The 21,425-nt window shown below is 42.1% G+C and overlaps 1 protein-coding gene across 1 annotated transcript in view; it reads right to left on the bottom strand.

Moving 5' to 3' along the window:
• The window catches only part of Dgat2l6 (diacylglycerol O-acyltransferase 2 like 6), a 33,691-nt gene extending 24,043 nt beyond the window's left edge, over positions 1-9,648 (bottom strand). Inside the window, exon 1 of the mRNA XM_070039360.1 lies at positions 9,564-9,648. Within this exon, the coding sequence (XP_069895461.1) occupies positions 9,564-9,648 (85 nt within the window). The remainder of the gene's footprint in view (positions 1-9,563) is intronic.
• Positions 9,649-21,425: the final 11,777 nt, after the last annotated feature.

Raw genomic sequence — 21,425 nt, 5'->3', positions numbered from 1 at the left:
ATATGGATGGAAAGAGTAGTCAATAAAAGTAAATTCAAAGCTGGGTGCCAGAGGCTTACACCTATAATCCTAGTTACTCAGGAGGCTGAGATCTGAGGATGGAGGTTCAAAGCCAGCCTGGGCCGGAAAGTCTGTGAGACTCTTATCTCCAATAAACCACCAGAAAACTAGAAGTGGTGCTGTGGCTCAAGTGGAAGAGCACCAGTCTTGAGCTGAAGAGCTGAGGACAAGCGCCCAGGCCCAGAGATCAAGCCCCACGACCAACCAAAAGAGAAAGTGAATTCAAGATAATGTTATAAATATTTCTATTAAAATACATTAATTTAAAGCCAAGTGCTGGTGGCTCATGCCTGTAATCCTAGCTACTCAGAAGGCTGAGATTGAGGATCATGGTTTGAAGCCAGCGTGGGCAGAAAAGACTGAGATTTTTACTTCCAATTAACTCTAGAATTAGAGCTGAGGCTCAAATGGTAGAGTGATAGCCTTAAACAAAAATGCTCAGGGACTGCACCCAGACCCTGAGTTCAAGCCCTAGGTCTAGCACCCCTCCACACACAAATGTATTAATTTACACTACAGAAATTGTTCATTTAAATAACTGTATGTTAAGTAGTAATTTTAGAGGTGGTTTACAGAGATCCAGAGAGTGAGATAAAAATGTCTGAAAAATGGGAAACAGGAGTCTAACCTTCTTAAGTCTACTTCCCATTCTCTCAATTTACCATGTAATTTCATATCTATATGCCTTTAGACATTCTGATTTCTTAGTTACTTTCTCCTCAACTTTCTACCTATAAAAAAGTTCCCCTAGCCTTTAAGGCTTAGTAAAAGGACACTTCCTTAATGGTATCTTTGCTAATTCCCTGTCAATCCTTTGTACACTTGTAACACAATACCTGTACTTCTATTTGTCCCTGTATTATTTTATTTGTCTGTACAATTAGTAGTACTTCCAGTGTCTTCCCTTCTCCCTGTTAGATAATATGCTTTTTAAAAACTATTAGCAATAGTGTTATACACAGGGGGCTGGCTCATGATAAACAGTTGCTATACTGAATTGTAGAAGTTCAGGGAGACATTGGATTTCCCTATTCCCCACGTGGCAGGTGGAAGTTAACAGGAGGAGCAACTATCAATGTTCCTATTCTAAACAAGGAGAGGCCTTGTGTGATTATAGATATTTGTATGGCTGTTACAGGCATTAGTTTTTTCATATAAGCTGTAAAGATTTCATTCTTATGAGTGGAAACAGTCTGTTTTGGGGACATCAACCTAAATCTGAGATTAGACAATGCCTGCCACATCTAGTCAGTTGGCTCAAGGATTTCAGACATCCAAGAACATGGGTGGTTTGTAAAAACAACAAAAAAGGAATTTCTGAGGCTTTGTTATTACTTATTGGAACTAAATGATAAATGTAAAAACTTGGAGGAATAAAAGTCTGTCTATTTGTGCTGGTACTGGGGCTTGAACTCAGGGCTTGGGCACTCTTCCTGTTTTTTCACTCAAGGATGGTGCTCTATTGAGTAAACCATCATTCTACTTTGGTCTTTTTGTTCTGATTAATTGGAGATAAGGATTTCACATACTTGCCTGCCTGGGGTAGAAATCAGGGCTGCAATCAGATCTCAGCCTTCTGAATTGGTAAGAGTACAGGCATGCAACGACAAATGCTGGAGGGGATGTGGAGAAAGAGGAACCCTAGTACACTGCTGGTGGGAATGTACACTTATACAACCACTTTGGAAAGCAGTCTGGAGGGTCCACAAAAAGCTAAAGATTGACCTCCCTTACGACCCAGTCATACCACTTCTAGGCATCTACCCTGAACAACAGGAACCAATATATAAGGACACGTGCACCTCCATGTTTATTGCAGCACTGTTCACAATAGCTAGGATATGGAAACAACCCAGATGCCCCACCACAGATGAATGGATCCAAAAATTGTGGTATCTATACACAATGGAATATTATGCAGCCATTAGAAATGACAAAATAATGGCATTTGCAGGGAAATGGATGGAGCTAGAAGAAATCATGTTGAGCAAGGTAAGCCAAGAGCAAAGAGACAAACGGTACATGGTCTCCCTGATAAGTGGATGCTAAATCCAAAATGTTAGGTGATACGACAAAACTAACAGGACTTAAAAAACAAAGAACCCCTACTCATCTGGTCGAACCACTACTAAATATCCCCATGCTGCTGATCACATGTATGGTGTATAACATGTGAACACCGTTATATGTTATAGACTGTGATAGACAATTTGCTCCAGGAAAGTTAGAATGAACTTGTGGCTTTAAATGAGCATCATTATTCCACAATACTGTGAAATTCCCGAAATTATGTAATCACTTAATCACAATAAAAAAAAAGAACCTTGGGGAAGGTAGGGAGGGAAGGGATGGTAGGGGGAAAACAATGGAGGGGGTAACAATGTTCAAGAGGAAGTGTACTCATTACCTCACTCATGTAACTGTAACCCTCTGTATAGTATCTTTACAATAAAAAAAATAAAAACAATGTTATATGAGGTTAAAAAAAAAAGAGTACAGGCATGATCCACTGGCTCCTGGCAAAAGGTAATTTAATAATTCAACCATCTGATCTGAGCCTCCTCCATATGAAATCTATGCTGAAGGCCATGAGACCAGTGTTGGAGCAGAAAGGTAAAGAATGAGGGAGTAACTATGAAAGAATAAAAGCAGTTCAAGCACCAGCTTTGATACAGTGCTTAATGTACAATATCTCATTTAATAATTGAGGCTAACAGAGATCATATATCTTCAGTCCAAATTCTGGAAAAAGAAGATAGCCTTTACTGGGTCTCTACTATACGAAGAGCTATTTGAAGCTTTTTTTTTATGCATTGCCTCATATTGATACATGTGAAAAACGAAGTTCCTGCCTTTGAGAAGCTCTAGATTTTGTATGAAAGGTAAAATGTTAAGCATAACTGAAGAAGAGTAAGATTTTGACCAACAGATTGGTAGAGGAAAGGCCTTCCAGGAACAAGACGGACTTGACCAAAGTTCTAAGGTAGAGACCAAAGCTTTTGTGTAACATCACAATGGGCAAACTACAGAGAGTAAGGAAACCATTGCATATGCAGTAGAGTTTGGAAGGAAGTTGGGGAGATCAACCCTCATGCCAAAGAAATGAGAGATTACAAAAAAAAGAGGAGTTACAAAGAAATTGATAAACAGCATGTTCTTTTCTGTATCTCAGGAAGGAAATTTGGGGCCTCTGTGGGAATAGGAGTAACTGTAGCCATAAAGATGGGTAAAGAGGTTCAGTGATTCAGATGAGAGGTAATGGAAATCTGAAATAGGACATTGTTTCTCAAGCCAATTGGAAAGATGCCATATAGGTTGAATTTTTAGTCTAATGCAATGTGCATGATGGGGAGGAAATAAGTAGTGCAGTCTGGCTTGGGGAATGCTAAGAATGCATCAAAATCTTTATCTGCTTACCCTTTTGGACCTAGTTATCATTATTCTTCCTAAGATACAATAGAATTTGAACCTAAGTTTGTCTCAGGTGTCTTTGTCATCGTTGGTAAACCAAGGGGAAAGGTTGATGGCGTCTGTATTTTAAAAATCTCCAGTGTTAAACAATTGAGTGGTGGGATCTTTAAAGAGGTAATGGGTTAATGCCTTCACCCAGGAGTGGATTCCTAATAGACATGAATTGGCTCTCTTTTGCATGAACTCTTGCACCTTTCTGCTTTCTGCCATGGGATGACACAGCAAAACAGCCCTCACCAGGTGCTGATATTTTGATATTGGTATTTCTAGCCTCCAGCACACTGTGCAAAATAAACTTCTAGTATTTATAAATTATCCAGTCTGTGGTATTCTCTTATAGAAACAAATAAATTAAGACAGATGGGGTCTTTAGGCTCTAAGTAATGTCAGTTTCTTTAATAGGAAGGGAGAAAAGTATCTATTAAGGACTTTATCTCCTTGATCAGAGTGTTCTTGAGATGTGGGCACTGTGATCTGTTTCTACTATGGTGAAAGGTGATTGATTTTCTCAAGGTCACATAGCAAACATTGTAGATTTTGATATGTATGGTCTTGCAGCAAGAAAGGGCAGAACTTGTCAAGCACTCAAGACTGTTCTAGTTTTTTTTTCCAAGTATCAGGAAACAGAAGGAAGTCAGGTGCGCATGGCATGCTCACACACACACACACACACACACACACACACACACACACACACACACACAGCATGTGTAAGGTAGATAAGAAAGAGTAAGAAATGGATTTAAATGTTTTTACTGAGAAAGAGAAATCTAGAAGGACCATTTATCAATTGTCAAACTTGGTCCCATAAGAAATATAACAATGAGGGGCTGGTAATGTGGCTTAGTTGTAGAGTGCTTACCTAGCATGCATGAAGCCCTGGGTTCAATTCCTCAGTACCACATAAACAGAAAAAGCCAGAAGTGGCACTGTGGCTCAAGTGGTAGAATGCTATGTGGTGGAGAGCAAATGAAGCTTAGGGACAGTGCTGAGGCCCTGAGTTCAAGCCCTAGGACTGGCAAAAAAAAGAAAGAAATATAACAATGATAAGAAATGGGCTCCTTCTTTTGTGGGATTTATTGAGCCAGAGACAAAAGACATAAAGGTTGCCATCCAGCATACTTTTAAACTGTACTCTAAGCTTTCAGAGCTATCACAGTCTTGAGTTGTCTAGAAAATATTGTAGAAAAAATATAGATAGAGAGATATCTCAAAGTAGAAGCTGTTCATGGATAGGAAGAGCTCTCCTGGCATCTTTCTAGTGGAGGAAATAGTTGGGAAGAGGTGCAGGAGAGGGAAAATAAATTACCTGTTTGTTCTCTGAATACATCGCCTAGACTATAAGCTTCATACAGGGGAAGAGACTGGACATGAGCTGATAAAGTGTTTAGGGCCAGAGATTGGAGTTGGGGTTAGGTTAGCCCAGAAGAGACAATTTCAATGCTGTGAAAGAAAGCTGTCCCTCACAGGGGCTGTCATAGCTACTGCCTAATACCAGGGAGCACTAACATATGTATTCCACATGTCCCCCAACCCATCTCCTCATATATTTTTCTCAATTCCTTCCTTGTCCCTCTGCCCTTTTGTACACGTGCGCACGCATGCACGCACACACTAGCCCTAAAGCTTCAACTCAGGGCCTAGGCACTGTCCCTTAACTTCTTTTACTCAAGGCTAGTGCTCATCCACTTGAGCCAGAGGCCCATTTTGGGCCTTTGGGAGTAGTTTATTGATGAGTCTAGTGGACTTTCCTGCCTGGGCTGGCATTGAACTACAATTCTCAAATCTCAGCCTCCTGAGTAGCTAGGGTTAAGGAGGAGGTCCTCTGCCTGTTTTAGTCCCATTTTTTCATTATTTTCTCCCTCTATCATGTCCAGTGATGATCAGTGATTGGCTACAATTCTGAACATCATTCTGGGAGAATGCAAAGCAATGAGAAGGCTCTGAGTGAGATAGAAGGAATGAATGAAGGAGGAAAGATAAGAAAGAGAGGGAAGGAGGGAGGGAGGGAAGAAAGAAAGGAGACTTTTCTATTTTTATTTTTATTTATTTTTTTTGGGTCCGGTCGTGGGGCCTGAACTCTGGGCCTGGGCGCTGTCCCTCAGCTCTTCAGCTCAAGGCTAACACTGTACCACTTGAGCCACAGCGCCACTTCCGGCTTTTTTCTTTTTGCTTATGTGGTGCTGAGGAATTGAACCCAGGGCCTCGAGCATGCAAGGCAAGCGCTCTACCACTGAGCCACCTTCCCAGCCCCGAAAGGAGACTTTTCTAAACACAGCATTTTCTGTGAACTCAAAACTAATTGTCTGATGTCATCCACAACTTGCTTCCTATTTACCCTATCACACCACTGCCTTTCTGTCTCCCCTGATCCTTTCTACCTGTTCTAACATTTTCTTTCTCTTGCACACTAATGTCACTTGGTTGTGGCTCTTTCTCAAACTTACCACAGTCTCTCACATTATAGTGAATTGTGTGTATGTGTGTTCACAGGCACATCAAATATATACAATAGTGGAATGCATGATTGGCTTGTATTTGTGACTAAAAGAACTTATACATAACTCATTATTGTCATCTCAGCAAAGATAATCCAAGGTCCCACAGCTAGCATTTGCTCTTAGCCTGTTGGACAATAGATGTGTGTGTGTATGTGTGTGTATGTGCATGCACACACGTGTGCACTCTAGTACTGGGGCTTGAACTCAGGGCCTCATATTTTTGCTTGGCCTTTTCAGCTTAAGGCTGGTCCTTTACCACTTGAGCCACATCTCCACTTTTGGCTTTTTGCTGGTTAATTAGAAATAATTGGGATTTTTTTCTGCACAGGCTGGCTTGAACTGCAATTTCAGATGTCAGCCTCTTATGTAGCTAGGATTACAGGCATGAGCCACCTACACTGGCTTAGTGAACAGATTTTAATATAGGCACCTCTATGGGCATCACACTGTGTTAGATGAGGTAGTCCATCTTCTTGCATTAATTTAAAGTAATATTTAGCCTTAATAAAGACAGGACAGGTGCTACCATATTAATGAACTTCGATGACTGTATGCTACATGAAATAAGCTGATCACAAAAAGATGAATGTCTAATGATTGAACTGAAATGCAGCACCTACAGTAGGCAAGCTCACAGAAACAGGAAGTAGGACGGTGGTTGCCAGGGCTAGAGGGAGAGAGAGCCGGGAAGTTAGTGTTTATTTCCTGCACAATTGCAGCTTGTTAAGATGAAAAATTGTGGAGCTGGATAGTAGCTATGGTTGTATAACACTGTAAATGTACTTAACACCACTGAAGTGTATACTTAAAATGGTTAAAATGATCAGTTTTATGCATGTATATTTTATGCAGGCAAAACATTCACATTTAACATTGTGTTTTCACTGGTAACACAATGGTGCCATCATGTGTCCCTAACATTCTTACTGCATTCCTTTCCTCCAACACTGCCAGGGTTGCTGTAAACTAGACAGGTGTGTGTGTGTGTGTGTGTGTGTGTGTGTGTGTGTGTGTGTGCGCGCGCGCATATGAAGTTGGCTGCCCCTCACCTTCCTGGTTCTTTACATATCTGGTTGCCTGGTATGCCAGAGAGAGTGTCTTTTGAGAATAGAAAAGGAATAGAGGAATAGAAGGGGGACAATCTTAAGGAAGAATTCTTTTCTGGGAGAAAAATAAGATCAATTGTTTATTCATTTATATTTTGCCAGTCCTGGGGCTTGAACTTAGGGCCTGAGCACTGTCCCTGAGCTTCTTTTGTTCAAGACTATAGCACTCTACTCTTGAGCCACAGCACCACTTCAAGCTTTTTCTGTTTATGTGGTACTGAGTAATTGAACCCAGGGTTTCATGCATGCTAGGCCAGGACTCTACCACTAAGCCACATGCGGCCAAGATCACTTTTTTTTTTTTTTTGGTCCGGTTGTGGGGCCTGAACTCTGGGCCTGGGCACTGTCCCTCAGCTCTTCAGCTCAAGGCTAGTGCCCTACCACCTGAGCCACAGCACCACTTCCGGCTTTTTTCTTTTTGCTTATGTGGTGCTAAGGAATCGAACCCAAGGCCTCAGGCATGCAAGGCAAACGCTCTACCACTGAGCCAACTTCCCAGCCCCCCAAGATCACTTTTTTAAAGGAGAAAGCTGCCCAGAGGAGCCACAAGTAACCTGAGCATTTGTGTTTAAGGCCTTTTTGGATTAGAGATTCTACTACTGAAAAGATCTACTGACACAGTCTCTCTGTCTCTCTCTATGTGTCTCTGTCTCTGTGTCTGTCTCTCCACTCTCTGTTTTTCTCTCTCCCTCTGTTTCTTTTCTTCTTTTTCCTAGCCAAGGGGCAGAATTTTTCAAACAACATTTTTTTAAAGAAAATTAAGGTAAAAATGCAAAGAAGAAAAGAAACTATGAGAAACTAGAAACAAACATTTCCCTCTCAAGTAACTTCCTTTCTGTCATAGACCTAAAAGCTAACTGTACATTTTCTGTGGACCATCTACCTCTATGGAAGTCTGGTAAAGGCTATGGATTCCCTCTCTGAATAATATTTTTAAATGCACAAATAAAATATACAGATACAAAGGAAGCTGATTATATTAAAATGCAGTTGTTACAATATCTCTAATGTGATATAGTAATATATGCATGTTTTGATTTTTTATTGTGAAAATACTGTACAAAGGGGTTAAAATTACATGAGCAAGATAATGAGTACATTTCTTATCAAGCATTGTAGCCTCCTCCTTTGTTTCCCCTTTCCATCCCTTCCCATCCTCCCCCCGGCCCCCCACCCAATCCTCCTCCTCCCCACCACCAAAGTTGTAAAGTTTGTTTTTGACATAATGACTTGTACATCTCATTGTTGCAATGGGTCCACCTGTATCTCTATTTATTTACCATAGCTAAGATATGGAACCAACCCAGATGCCCTTCAGTAGATGAATGGATCAAGAAAATGTGGTATATATACACAATGGAATTCTATGCCTCCATCAGAAAGAATGGCATTGCCCCATTTGTTAGGAAATGGAAAGACTTGGAAAAAATTATATTAAGTGAAGTAAGCCAGGCCCAAAGAAACATAGTTCCCATGGTTTCCCTTATTTGCAATAACTAGTATATGTCTGAGTCAAGCAGAAAAGGTCAGATAAGTTGATGTTAGGGAAATGAACCCTAAGATATGTATTCAAATGATTTATGTGTTAAGTAAACAAATTTAACAGCAGTTGCAATAACTACTGGAAACTTGAAGTAGTCACAGACATAAAATTCTGAGATGCCTGTAACAACTGAAATAAGAAATGCAAAAGTCTGTGAAGTCAACTACTGACGAAGATATGTTTGGGATTTATTGCCTCCATTCATCATAGAAGGGACAGTTCATTGAAGATACATTTTAACTAGAGTTATGTGAGATGTAAAGAGATATTCTCTTACATTCAAATTCAAATGCCCCAAGTGAAACCCAAATTCTTAGTTTCCATCCCCTTGGTTAAGAATCGCTGTACTAAGGGGTCCCATCACCCTTATAGATTGGAAGGAGTTCATGGTGATGCTATCACTTCTAGGGTAGTTTCCAAGCTTGTGCCAACAAAAGCGCACCCTCAAGCTCTGTTGAGACTGGGAATACTCTGATACTGTTAGCTCAATCGCCCACTGATGTCTGCTGTTCCCCACTCAATCACCCTTTCTCAAAATTCTAACCTGTCACTCAGGCAGCCCTCAGATATTCCAGAAGTTTCTCAACTCCTTATTTTAGAAAATCACCTTTCACCAGCCAGAGAACATCAGTTCTGCAAGCCAATACCAACTCTGTCCTATCCCTCAATGTGACTTCTCAGCTGATTCTTAGCTAGAGGTTCCTAGCTCCCTGAGAAGGTGGGGAAATCTTTAAACCAGAACAGCCACAGCCTCACTGCTGGCCTTTGGGTCTCTGGCCCTGTTCTGCCCATGAAAGGATTCTGGGACCCAATAGATGATAACATGGGTGTACTTGGTTCAACCACATGTGCTCTCCAGCCTTCCTTCAGGGGTTTACTTACCTAAGGACACAGTGAATGGAATCAGGTGCAGCACTGCGATGGTTTGGAGGCCCTCCCGAAGGTCCAATCTGGAAAAGAAGGTCATGGTCCTGTTGCTACCCTGCTGTGGCAAGAAGCCTAATCAGAAGCACTAAACTACTTAAGCCGAGTTGATTACAAATATAATGCTGTAATCTTTTATCATCCAGGCTGCTTAGTCGCTGAGCTTTTGTCAGACCTTACCAAACCTTTCCTCCAATTTCCCCTGCTCCGCCCCATCTTCCTACACACACAGACAGACAGTCAGACAGACAGACAGACAGACAGACAGACACACACACACACACACACACACACACACACACACACACATCAGGTTGCAGATCAGAACATCTTATTTCTCCAGTGAATCCTTTCTCCAACTAGATCCAATTTCCATCAGGCAGCAATGCTCTTGAGGGTGGGAGAGGGGGTCTCTAGCTGTGGGGTAGTCTTGGAGAAATTAGTGTGGGACAAGGCAAGAATTTTTGGCCTAATTAAGACCTCTGAAATCTAGTCTACTACCTGGTAGCCATGTTTACTTCTGCCTTAGTAGCTCCTCTAGCTCCTGTTTGCTCCTATCCACTAATGGTCCACTAGCCTTGGTTTTGGCAAGACCAGAAGTCTTGCATCTCTCTTTCTACTCCCAGAAATGTGCATCTCTAGTCAGACACAGAATGTGTTTCAATGGGAAAAACACTCCACAGTGCAGATCTGGCTTCCAGTCCAAACTCACCAGACTGCTTCAGTGACAAGTCCCTTGGGAAAATGTCCAATCTCTCTGATACTCAGAGCATTTTATTATTTAGTTAGTTAATTTTCTGTGCCAGTACTAGGACTTTCATGACCTCTAGCTCTCATTTAATGTTTTGCTTACGGATGGCCTGGTTTACTTTGCAAGACTTTTTCTTGAAAACCAAAACCAAACAAAAAACTCATCTTAGCCAGGTACCAATGGCTCATACAAGTAATCCTAGGTACTCAGGAAGTGGAGATCAGGGTGATCAAAATTCAAAGGCAATTAATTTAAAAAAAGTTCCTGAGACTTATGCCAGGTGTGTTATTTCTAGCCTGGAATTCTAGCTACTTGGGAAATGGAGATTGAGGGGAGTGTGATTTGAGACTAGACCTGGCAAAAAGAAGTACATGAGACAGGACAACCAATATCTAAGTGAAGTGGTGTACATCTGTTATCTGAGCTACCTGTGGAGCACAATGGCTGGTTGAAGTGACATGTACCTGTCATTCACAGCCACATGGAGAAACACAAATAGGATTGTAGCCTAGGCCTGCCTAGGTATAAAATGAGACCATATCATGAAAATAAGCAACGAAAAGAGAAGCTAAAGGGGCAGCTCAAGTGGTAGAGTGCCTGCCAACCTAGTGTTGGGCTCTGAGTTCACTCTCCACTACTGTCCAAAACACACAAAAAAATTCCTGAGACTCCATCTCAACCATCAGGTGGGCACACTATTACACACTAGTACTGTTCTCAACTATGTGGGAGGCTGAAGTTAGAAAGATAGTGGTTCCAGGCCAACCGAGGTTTTAAAAAAAAAGCATGTAATACACCATCTCAACAGAAAAAAAGTTACTGTGGTGGTACATGTAAGAAAAGAAAAAGAGCAGAAAGGCAAGCTCAACAGTAGGAGGAAAAGTCTGGGAAAGACAACCAAGTCTCCTTTAGCATTAGCTGAAGGGGAAATGGTGCACATACACATGCACACCTTTACAACTAGGGTCCCTTTAAATATTAAGCAGAAAAATTGAAGTCAGGTGGAGCAGATGGAGAGATAGAGGTGGGGTTGGAGAGAAATCTTGTAGAGGGTTTCAAGGTTTCAATAGTATCTGCCAGGGGGCACCACTGTCAAATGTGGTCTTGGTCTCAGGCCCCAGTCCAAAACCACTGGGTACATTTGTTCATGGGGGCGGAGAGGGGAGGGAAGATGATACAGCAAGGTTGGCAGCAAGGATAATTCTAAGATATGGCTGTCAGGTAGGAAGGTGAATACTTTTAGTCTAAGTCATTTTCCACTAGTGCAGACATGTCCATCTCAGTTATGGCAGAAATTGTAAATATGAGGATCATGATCCAGGCCAAATAAGAGGATCACAATACAGGCCAGCTGGGAAGAAAAAGCAAGATACTATCTCAAAATAACTATCACAAAAAGGGCTAAAGGGTTGGAGGTGTTGCTCAAGCAGTAGAGTGGCTGCCTAGTAAACATGAAGTTCTGAGTTCAAACTCTAGTACTTGCAAAGGGGGAAAAGGTCTTATTTCTCCTCAATTTCTCAGTAGACCACATACATTTAGCCTTATGGGGCTTGATCTTTTGGGCCTCTGCCCATATAGTAACTCCTATATCAGCCTGGTTCTTACCTATCATGAAAGGTTCAGTGAAAATGTAATTCCCTGAGACTCTGTTCTCTCCTCTGCATATTAAGGTACATTTTACATACTTTCATGAGAGTTAGATTACAAGTATAAGCCTTGTTAGTATGTCCTCTTCCATTTGGGGGTTGGCAGTCTCCATCCTAGGCCCCTCAGCATGTATCTCTAGCCCCTGCTGCTTCAGTAGAATGCCCTCCCCCCAGACTTAAACTCTGCCCAGCCTAAGAGCTGTCTTCAGTGACCAGCTGCGCATGCAGAGTACCTCCCACCATTAGTCCTGTGACTGTATAAGGATACCCCTAAAAAAGATAGATGCCATTTCTCCCTCTCCCATGAGAGAAACGGCCTTGTCAGCTCTGCTGGCAATAAACTCCCTTTGCTCTATGTGATTATGTCCATGTGGTCTTTGGGGATGGTTACTTTAATTTCAGACCTCATCTCAATAATATGCTTCCAGTATGGTGCTTGGTGGGCAACAGACTTCAGGATGGGTACCTGAGTAGTCAGTCAGCAGTGTGCACATGACTGAATTCAAAAGAGTATTCAGTGACAAGACTCCTTTTAGTGCTGGTGGCTTATTGGTAGAGTGTTCGCCTAGCATGCATGAAGCCCTGGGTTCAATTCCTCAGTACCACACACACAGAAAAAGCCGGAAGTGGTACTGTGGCTCAAGTGGTAGAATGCTAGCTTTGATCAAAAGAAGCTCAGGGACAGCACCCAGGCCCGGAGTTCAAGCCGAAGGACTGGCAAAAAAAGAAAAAAAGAAAAAAAAAAGAAAAAGGAAAAGAAAGATTCCTCATTTCTGGCCTGTGAGTAGAGCTACAGCTCTAGGCCAGAAGGCCCAACTCTAGGGTGCCCATATGTTATGTCTGGCCACTCAGTCTAACAAATCAGATAAAGAAATAGTGGTGAAAGATAGAGAAAGATTTATCAATAACCTCATCAGGCCCTACAGCCCACCTGTGGACTACACACATGAGCTTTAGGTATTATTTTTATTTTTATTTTTTTGCTAGTCCCATGGCTTGAACTCAGGGCCTGAGCACTGTCCCTGAGCTTCTTTTGCTCAAGTCTAGCACTCTACCACTTGAGCCACAGCACTACTTCCAGCTTCTTCTGTTTATGTGGTACTGAAGACGCAAACCCAGGGTTTCATGCATGCTAGTCAATCACTCTACCACTAGAGCTTTAGGTTTTAAGTAGAGAAAAGAACTAGGATTAAGAGTGGGAAGTATATATAATTGTTAAACTGTTCTAGTCACATATGGGGAGGTTTGGTCAGAGGTGGTCTGGATGCTCATTATTTCTGGATTAATCTGAGGAAAAGTCACTGTGGCTTGAGCCTGAAAGAGGTAGCTGCATTTCTTGTCACAGGATATTTACCCTATTCCTGCACTCTCAGGCCTCTATCTAATCACCTGCTACACCACTTCTCCTGACCAGGCTTAACTCCTTTGATTCCAACTAGGGTCCCTTTAAAGATTAAGCAGAAAAATTGAAGTCAGGTGGAGCAGATGGAGAGATGGAGGTGGGGTTGGAGAGAAATCTTGTAGAGGGTTTCAAGGTTTCAGTAGCATCTGTGTCTGCCAGGGGGCACCATTGTCAAATGTGGTCTTGGTCTCAGGCCCCAGCCCAAAACCACTGGGTACATTTGTTTGGGCGTGGGAGGAGGGAAGATGATTCAGCAGGGTTGGCAGCAAGGATTCCAAGGTGACTGCAGGAGAGAAGGGCTGGGAGCAAAGACAAATAGAAAATGGAGGCTGAGATGCTAGGCTTCTCTCCTGCTTGTAGTTCCCCTTTGGCCATCCGCAGGTCCAAGTAAGGAGTCAGTATTTTTCAGCAAAAGCAACTTCTAAGTGCCTGTTACACAAGATCCCCACATTCCTCCTCCTCTGGAGATGTTTTAATCTCTGCACAAGGAAACAAGGTCATTTTTACTTTCTTGGTTGCACAAAGAAACAAGCAGTAAAAATCTGGAGGCAATCCAAATATTAAAAATCTGGGGCTGATAAGTAAGAAAGCGATTATAGCATAACCTAACTGACTAATCTCATCACCAAAAAGTGACTGAAATCAAGTCAGGGTATTGTACACAAAGCTGTAAGAACAGAAATAAAGTAGAGTTGCCCACTGAATGTGCTTGGTGAAGAAGGGGTCTCTTTAGTGAGAGGCTGAAATGAGAGGGGAAGGGAATCTTGGCTGTTCTTTGCCAGGAAGTAGTTTGAATATGAAAAGCAAGTTAGTTGCTGGGTAATTGTGAATCTGCCAGATGAAGAAGGGTGATTCACACTGGGACTCTTTCTGTCAGAAATTCATTCAGCAAACGTTTGAATGCTTACTTTGTTAAGAAATAGAGCCAGAAACAATGGCAGTCTTCTCAGAAATAGCACTAAGTAGGTGATGGAGACCCCAGAAATCCCTGTTGGAGAGAAGAAAGGGCCCTGGAATCAAAGGAGTTTAGGCTGGTCAGGAGAAGTGGTACAGCAGGTGATTAGATAGAGGCCTGAGAGTGCAGGTAAAGGTCAGGGCTAGTGAGAGAAGATCAGGGACACAGCTGGAATGCCCCCAGGGAGAAGATATAAATAAAGAATATGAAAGAGAGATTATGTAAACCTGGACATGGCTCAATGAATTGAAGCCACAACCCAGGCAGCTGGGTAGTACAGGCTGATTTGCGTCCCTACCTCCCAGTTCTTGGCCTCAAGCCCCAAGCATGTATACATATGGCCTGGCTCTTGTTCTAGCTGTCTGTGGAGGTCTGAAAGACAAATTGGAGCTCTGACTGCCTTAGGAAATGCACAGGAGCAAAGTGAGAAGGCTCCGAAGCTTAGAAGACTTCCTTGAGGAAGTGGGCTTAGCAGTGATGGCAGGAATGCTTCCCTATAGGTTGAGGGATGGAGCTTGAAAAGCTCACAAAGGATTTTGTGTGTGTGTGTGTGTGCAGGTACTGGGGCTTGAACTCCGAGCCTGGGCACTGTTCCTGAGCTCTTTTGCAAAAGGCTAGTGCTCTACCACTTGAGCCACAGCTCCATTGTCAGCTTTTTGTGATTAATTATAAATGAGTCACATAGACTTTTCCTTCCTGGGCTGGCTTTGAGCCTTGTACCTCAGATCTCAACCTCCCAAGTAGCTAGGATTATAGGCATGAGCCACCAGTGCCCAGCTAAAGGGATAGTTTTGAAAATTATCTTTAAATAGTTGTGCAAGGGAGTTTCAATTTAACTTACCCTTTATGTATACAATGCATAAATTTTCATTAGCTTATTATTATTTTTAGTTTTACAAAGGGGTTTCAATTCATCTTATCAGTTTATGAGTACAGTGTATCTTATTTTCTCTTTCTTTTGTCCAACACTGGGACTCAAACCCAGTACTTGATCCTTTTGCTCATTGGCTAGTGCCCTATCAACAGAGCCATGCCTCCAAACCCAGTACAGTGTATCTTGCTTGATCAGTGTTGCCCCTTCCATCGTTCTCTCCATCTCTCCCAACCCAAATCCTCCTTAATTTACATTTCCATTTTCACATATGTATATTGAATATTATGACTGCATTTGTTCACCCTTCCTCTAGCCTCTTCCCTCTCCCCTATAACACTTGTTTCAGCCCCTTGGTATTTATTTTGTTATCAGTTATTTCTTCAAAGCAGTAACAGCATGGAACCCCACTGCTTGTGTATACCATACTTTAGTCACTTGGATTGTATCTATATGTGAAGGATTGACCCCCTCCCTGTTTTCCCAGGTGCATATAGATGTCAGGCAAGCCACCAAAGATATGTACAGACTGCCTGACACAGGCAGAGCAATCTACCTAAGCCTGACTGCAAACATTCTATTGTGGGCTCAACTGAAAAGCCCCCGACCTCCCTAGACCTAATGGCTTCTTCATTAACCTCTGCCTCCTTGCTCAGACCTCATAAAAACCCAACTCCTGGCCCACCTCTTGACACAGTCTCTAAGCCTACACATGGGAAGGCTGTGTCCGTCGCTGCTATATCTCGATAAACAGTCCTCGCCTGTGGAAGATCAAGTCTGGCCTGTTTCCTTCTTTTCTCCTCCATTTTCCTAACAATATGCATATGGCCCTAGATGTGTTTTCCTATGTGGTTATATTTTAGGACTAACTTTGTTTCTCTGAACCTGTCTTACTTCACTCAATATTTCTTCCAGATGGGAGGGTAGGGTTTTGAGGGTTTTGGCTCTTAATGATAGGTCTCAGATGTGTCCCTAAAGTGCCTTTAGACAAAGCTGATGGATTTATTGCTCAGATCATGGGCAGAGACAGGGGACAGATTACTTATAAAGCAGTGGGCCACCAATGTGTACTTCCTGACTTTCATATTGCTCATGTGCTTGGTGCTTCATGAGGTGTTGTGTGGCCAGCTGAAGGGGATGTTAGAGTCAGGCTGACCTGGAACAGGCTCATGTTCACCTGAGTTGTCTTTAGGTGGTTCTGTAAGAGGCAATTTAAAAGATGTGTTTGTAGAGTCCTATGACTTAACTAAAAACGTCTCTCAACTTTTCTATCTAGGCTCTTTGATCTGAACTATTCTCTATAGTAGTCCCTTTGTAATCACCTATTTGCAGGAGATTCACTGGTAAGCATTTTATGTGGAAGGTTTAAGTTTCCCCTCAAACAAGAAATGTTTTCTTCTTATCATCTTAAAGCAAACAGCCAAACAATTCAGGAGACCACCTTGTTCCTGTTCTATTCCAGTAGTAAAGTAATAACATTCTCTCTAGAATTTCTCCTGAGACAAAGACTGAGCTAATGGTCAACCAGGTCATGCCTGTAACTTGGGACTGTTTTAATAACACATAGCTTTCTCACTTCCTGCCCTTAAGCCTCCTTGCATAATCGGAAGCCAATGTCCATGCCTGTGAAGATGATTGAAGATATACTGAAGCTCCATTTTCCCATGGCAGCCATGTAATAAATTTCTTTTCTCTACCTTTCACCATGTCTTTTTATTTGGCATATTGGGGCCAGTGGCATGGACTAGCCTAACTTGGGACTCCTAGACTTAAAGCCTGGGGTCTAAAAATTCCATTTCATGGGGCTGGGAAGTTGGCTCAGTGGTAGAGCGCTTGCCTTGCATGCCTGATTCCTCAGCACCACATAAACAAAAAGAAAAAAGCCAGAAGTGGTGCTGTGGCTCAAGTGATAGAGCGCTAGCCTTGAGCTGAAGAGCTGAGGGACAGCGCCCCAGAGTTCAGGCCCACGACCGGACCCCCCACCAAAAAAAAAAAAAAGAAAGAAAAGAAAAGAAAAAGAAAGTCTGTGAGACTCTAATCTCCAGTTAACCACCAGTAAACCGGAAGTGGCACTAAGGCTCAAGTGGTAGAGCGCTAGCCTTGAGCTGAAGAGCTGAGGGACAGTGCCCAGGCCCAGAGTTCAGACCCACGACCGGACCCCCAACAACAACAACAAAAAATTCCATTTCAGTCTCTTCTCTCCATCTCAGTTTTATGCATCTATAAATTCAGGCTAATGTCTACTTGCATAGTTGTAAGGATGAGAAATGTTGTATACTAAGCTCTTAGTAAACACTAGGTGCTCAGTACACAGTAGCTACTAGGATTATTGCAGTCACCACAGTGGGATCAAGTCGGCTTAAGACATTGCTCAGTTCTCTCTTGGAGGGAATGGTTACCAGTTGGGAGAAATAACAACAATCGAGGGCTTAATAATCTTTCACATACATTTTTGTCAAAGGTGACCTACAAGACATATGTAAAACCCAGATGTCAGTTTCTACTGTGTGTAATTATCTCCTTTGCTGATCATTTCAGCACATGGAAAAAATTATTATGCAAACCTTTTGTCTGCCTATGATGTCTAGAAGTCACACTGAGAAAGTATTGGAGTGATAGAGATTATAGTCACTTTTGACTCCAGGTATCATCTCCTTTCAAATGTATAGATTTCAGAAAATACTTAAAAACTCAAAACTCCCCTTCAAAATACAATCACAACCCAGCAATCCACAGGCTGAATCAGGAACATTGCCTGAAATTAGAGTTTGAGACCAGCCTGGGCAACAACAACAACAACAACAAATCACCAATTTGGGGCTGGCTTAGTGGTGGAGTGCTTGCCTCGCATGCATGAAGCCCTTGGTTCCAGAAGTAGCTAGCTGGAAGGGCATTGTGGCTCAAGTGGTAGAGTGCTAGCCTTGAGCAAAAGAAGCCAGGGACAGTGCCCAGGCACCAGTATTTAAGCCCCAGGACTGGCAAAAAGAAAAAAGAAAAAAGAAAAAAAATCACCCAATTCATCTTTTAAAAAAAGGAGTAATTCCTTCCCATCACAAAATATCAAACTAGTGCTCATTTTCCCCTCTGTCTCCTACTAATCTATGGGTAGAAGGTTGGAGGTATGGAAGAAATAAAATTTGTAATGTTGAAGCTGCCTGAAAAGTAGATGAGGGTTTGTTATATTCTTCTCACATACTACAGTGTATATATTTGAAATTCTTTCAAATATAAAGCCTTTTAGACAATACTGGGATTTGAACTCAGGGCCTCATTCTTGCTAGGCAAGTGCTCTACTGATGAACCATGTCCCCAGTACTGTTTTTCACTTGTTATTTTTGAGATAGGGTCTCTCTTCCTGCCCAGACACTCATTTGAATTACCATCTGCCTACTTGAGCTTTGCTATCATTGATGGAATCAAGGCATGTGCCACTGTTTTCAGCTTCCCTCTATGAGATAGACTCTTGCAGACCTTTCATGAACTTCCTAATCTCAGCCTCCCACATGGTTGTGAGCTACCAGGACGTGGTACTCAAATAGATTTTTTTTTTAAAGAAAGTTGTGAAATAATTAAAAATGAAGACTCTTTTCTTTCTGTCCCCCTAACTTACCAACAATCCATGAGTTACTCATTGTCCACCCATGCTGTTTTATAGCTGGTTCTGTGTTTTCACATATTCAGTTCTGGGCTGCTCACTCTGGCTTATGAAGTAAGTAGGGTAGATATTGTCTCAACATTGGAGGGACTATGAATGAATGTTGGTTGAGTTGCACTTTGGCTTAGTAGGTTGAAAGAATCTAGGGTTGGATAACAATCTGTATTGTTCTAGGGTGTCCCAATAGGGACAAGTGGCAATGTGCCCATTGTGTTCAGGAGCCAATTTGAGGCCCATGAAAATCCCAAAAGACTTACTAGAGTTTGAATGATACTAACATCTGGATTTAGTTTCAAAAATTTTCTTCCTTTTCAATTTTTTTTTTTTTGGTGTGGTAGTTCTGGAGCTTGAATTCAAAGTCTGGGTGCTGTCCCTGAGCTCTTTTTGCTCAAGGCTAGTGCTCTACCACTTTGAGCCACAATGCCACTTCCAGTTTTCTGGTGGTTAATTGGAGATGAGAGTCTCATGAACTTTCCTTCCCCACCTGGCTTTGAACCACAATCCTCAGATCTCAGCCTCCTGAGTAGTAGGATTACAGGCGTGAGCCACAGGCACCAGCCCGGACCTCTAAATTTCTGGGTGTAAAACTGCTCATTCAGTCCTCTGCTCTGGCTTTTTTCAAAAAATGTTGAAAGGAACATAAATGGAAAGGACAAATAAGTGTGCAATGGCATTAAAAGAAATATTGCCTCATGCAAGCCTGTATAGTGGTCATGACTGGAATCTCTTAAGTTTAGATGTTGGGGCAGAAGGGTTGCCAATTTGAGGCCAGTTTGAGCTCTAACAACAAAATCCTACGATTACAGGTATGCACATCACACCTTTTCCCAGTCTAGATGGCCTCCATGTTACAGTCACGGAGGTTAAATGCTGTGGTTAAAGTGATACACTTGCATGCTCTACTTCTTAGCTCTGGGACTGCAGTTAATTCAATGACTTCATCTCTGAAATACATGCAAATGTATATGGAGACCTAATAAGCAACACTGAAAGCATCTTGCAAATGATGAGGCAGTATCTGTTGAAAACTTTTAGGAGTCCTGGCTTCTAGAATTCACCTAACCCAGCTGGTCCTAGGACCCTGGAGGGCCTGGGTCTGGTAGGAGGAGAGAAGGTGGATCTTTTTTGGTTTCTCAGCAGAAAAGCCTCTAACACTGAGAGCTGGGGAGAATGGAGGAGGCTGGGTTTGCTCATTGCCTCCCTCTGCCTTCAACTATATCCCTCAGCTGAGGGGACAGGGGGGGGGGGGGGGGAGGGGGGCGGGAAGGGGATGGGTGGGCGGGGAGACTGGCATAATCTTTTCTTCAGTGAGTCAGCTTAGAAGGAATTTGTGGAGCTCCAATGGTGTATAAGTGAAGAGCTTTAGTTCAGATTAAAAAAAATAAACTGCTCTACTCAGAAGCAGCTTTAAGACATGTAACGAAAGTACAAGTAACAGGAAAACATACGGAGAATGACAAAAGCAGAACATCCAACCAGTGTAAACTTGGAGAAACCATTCAGCTTTCCAGGACCTGCATTTTCCTTAGTAATGAGCAGTTCATGCTACTGGAGTTTTCAGGCTCATTGAGTAGTTGGGAAAGTATCCTTTGAATACTAGAAATCCAATAGTTGTCCATTTCCTTTCTAGTGGACAGACCACCATTATCAACCTGATCCCAACAGAAAGCACTTACTTCTTTATTTGCCTGTGTTTATTATAATAATCATTGCCATTATTTGTTTTATCCTCAAAACTCCAAAAGACATCTCTTTTGTGTCACCTAGGAGATGACCCTTCTAGAAGGATTTTTTTTGTATGTGTACTGGCCAGTACTGGGACTTGAACTCAGGGCTTGGATGCTGTCCCTTAGCTTTTTTGAAGGCTACCACTCAAATTGAGCCATAGCTCTACTTCTGGCTTTTTGTTGGTATCAGGGAGAGATAAGAGTCTTAGGGACTTCTCTACTTTGAGCTGGCTATGAACACTGATCCCTAGATCTCAGCCTCCTGAGTAGCTAGGATTATAGGTATGAGCCTCAGGCACTTGGCACTTCTGGGAGGTTTTATTGTCCAAGGTTATGAAGCTTCACTTTGTTTAAAACCTGCTGTCTGCTCTGTTTCTAGGGTCTCAGAATATGTAAAGGATCTTAATAAAGTTCAACCTTATGGAAGACCCATTTTTTTTTTTAAAGAGATTGGGCTTCCAGAGAAACAAAGGATGCAAAAATAGAACTAATTTATAAACGTCCAAGTAAACAATGTGTTTGTATGCAAGTGTATTAATCAAAGTGTGGTAATTTGCAAGGGAGAGTTCAAACGGTTTAATTCCTTAGAAAAACAAACCCACAGTCCAACAAAAATAATACCAGGGAATTCATAACTTGAAAGGTGTGTAGGGAAGCCCAAAGAAAGGAATTAGAGAAATGAAGAGAGGAAGAAGGGAGAATACATACTATTCAATGCATATCTTATGAAAATAAGAAAATTGAGGGGATGGGAGGGGGGAATGGTGAAAGGTACAACATTGATCAAAATGTATTGTTTAGAAACTTTAAGAT

The sequence above is a fragment of the Dipodomys merriami genome, unplaced genomic scaffold, assembly GCF_024711535.1.
Source record: "Dipodomys merriami isolate MVZ:Mamm:240054 unplaced genomic scaffold, mDipMer1.0.p SCAF_3, whole genome shotgun sequence".
Classification (NCBI taxonomy): domain Eukaryota; kingdom Metazoa; phylum Chordata; class Mammalia; order Rodentia; family Heteromyidae; genus Dipodomys; species Dipodomys merriami.
Note: the sequence above shows the minus strand (reverse complement) of the source record. Positions and strands in the feature narration are given on the sequence as shown.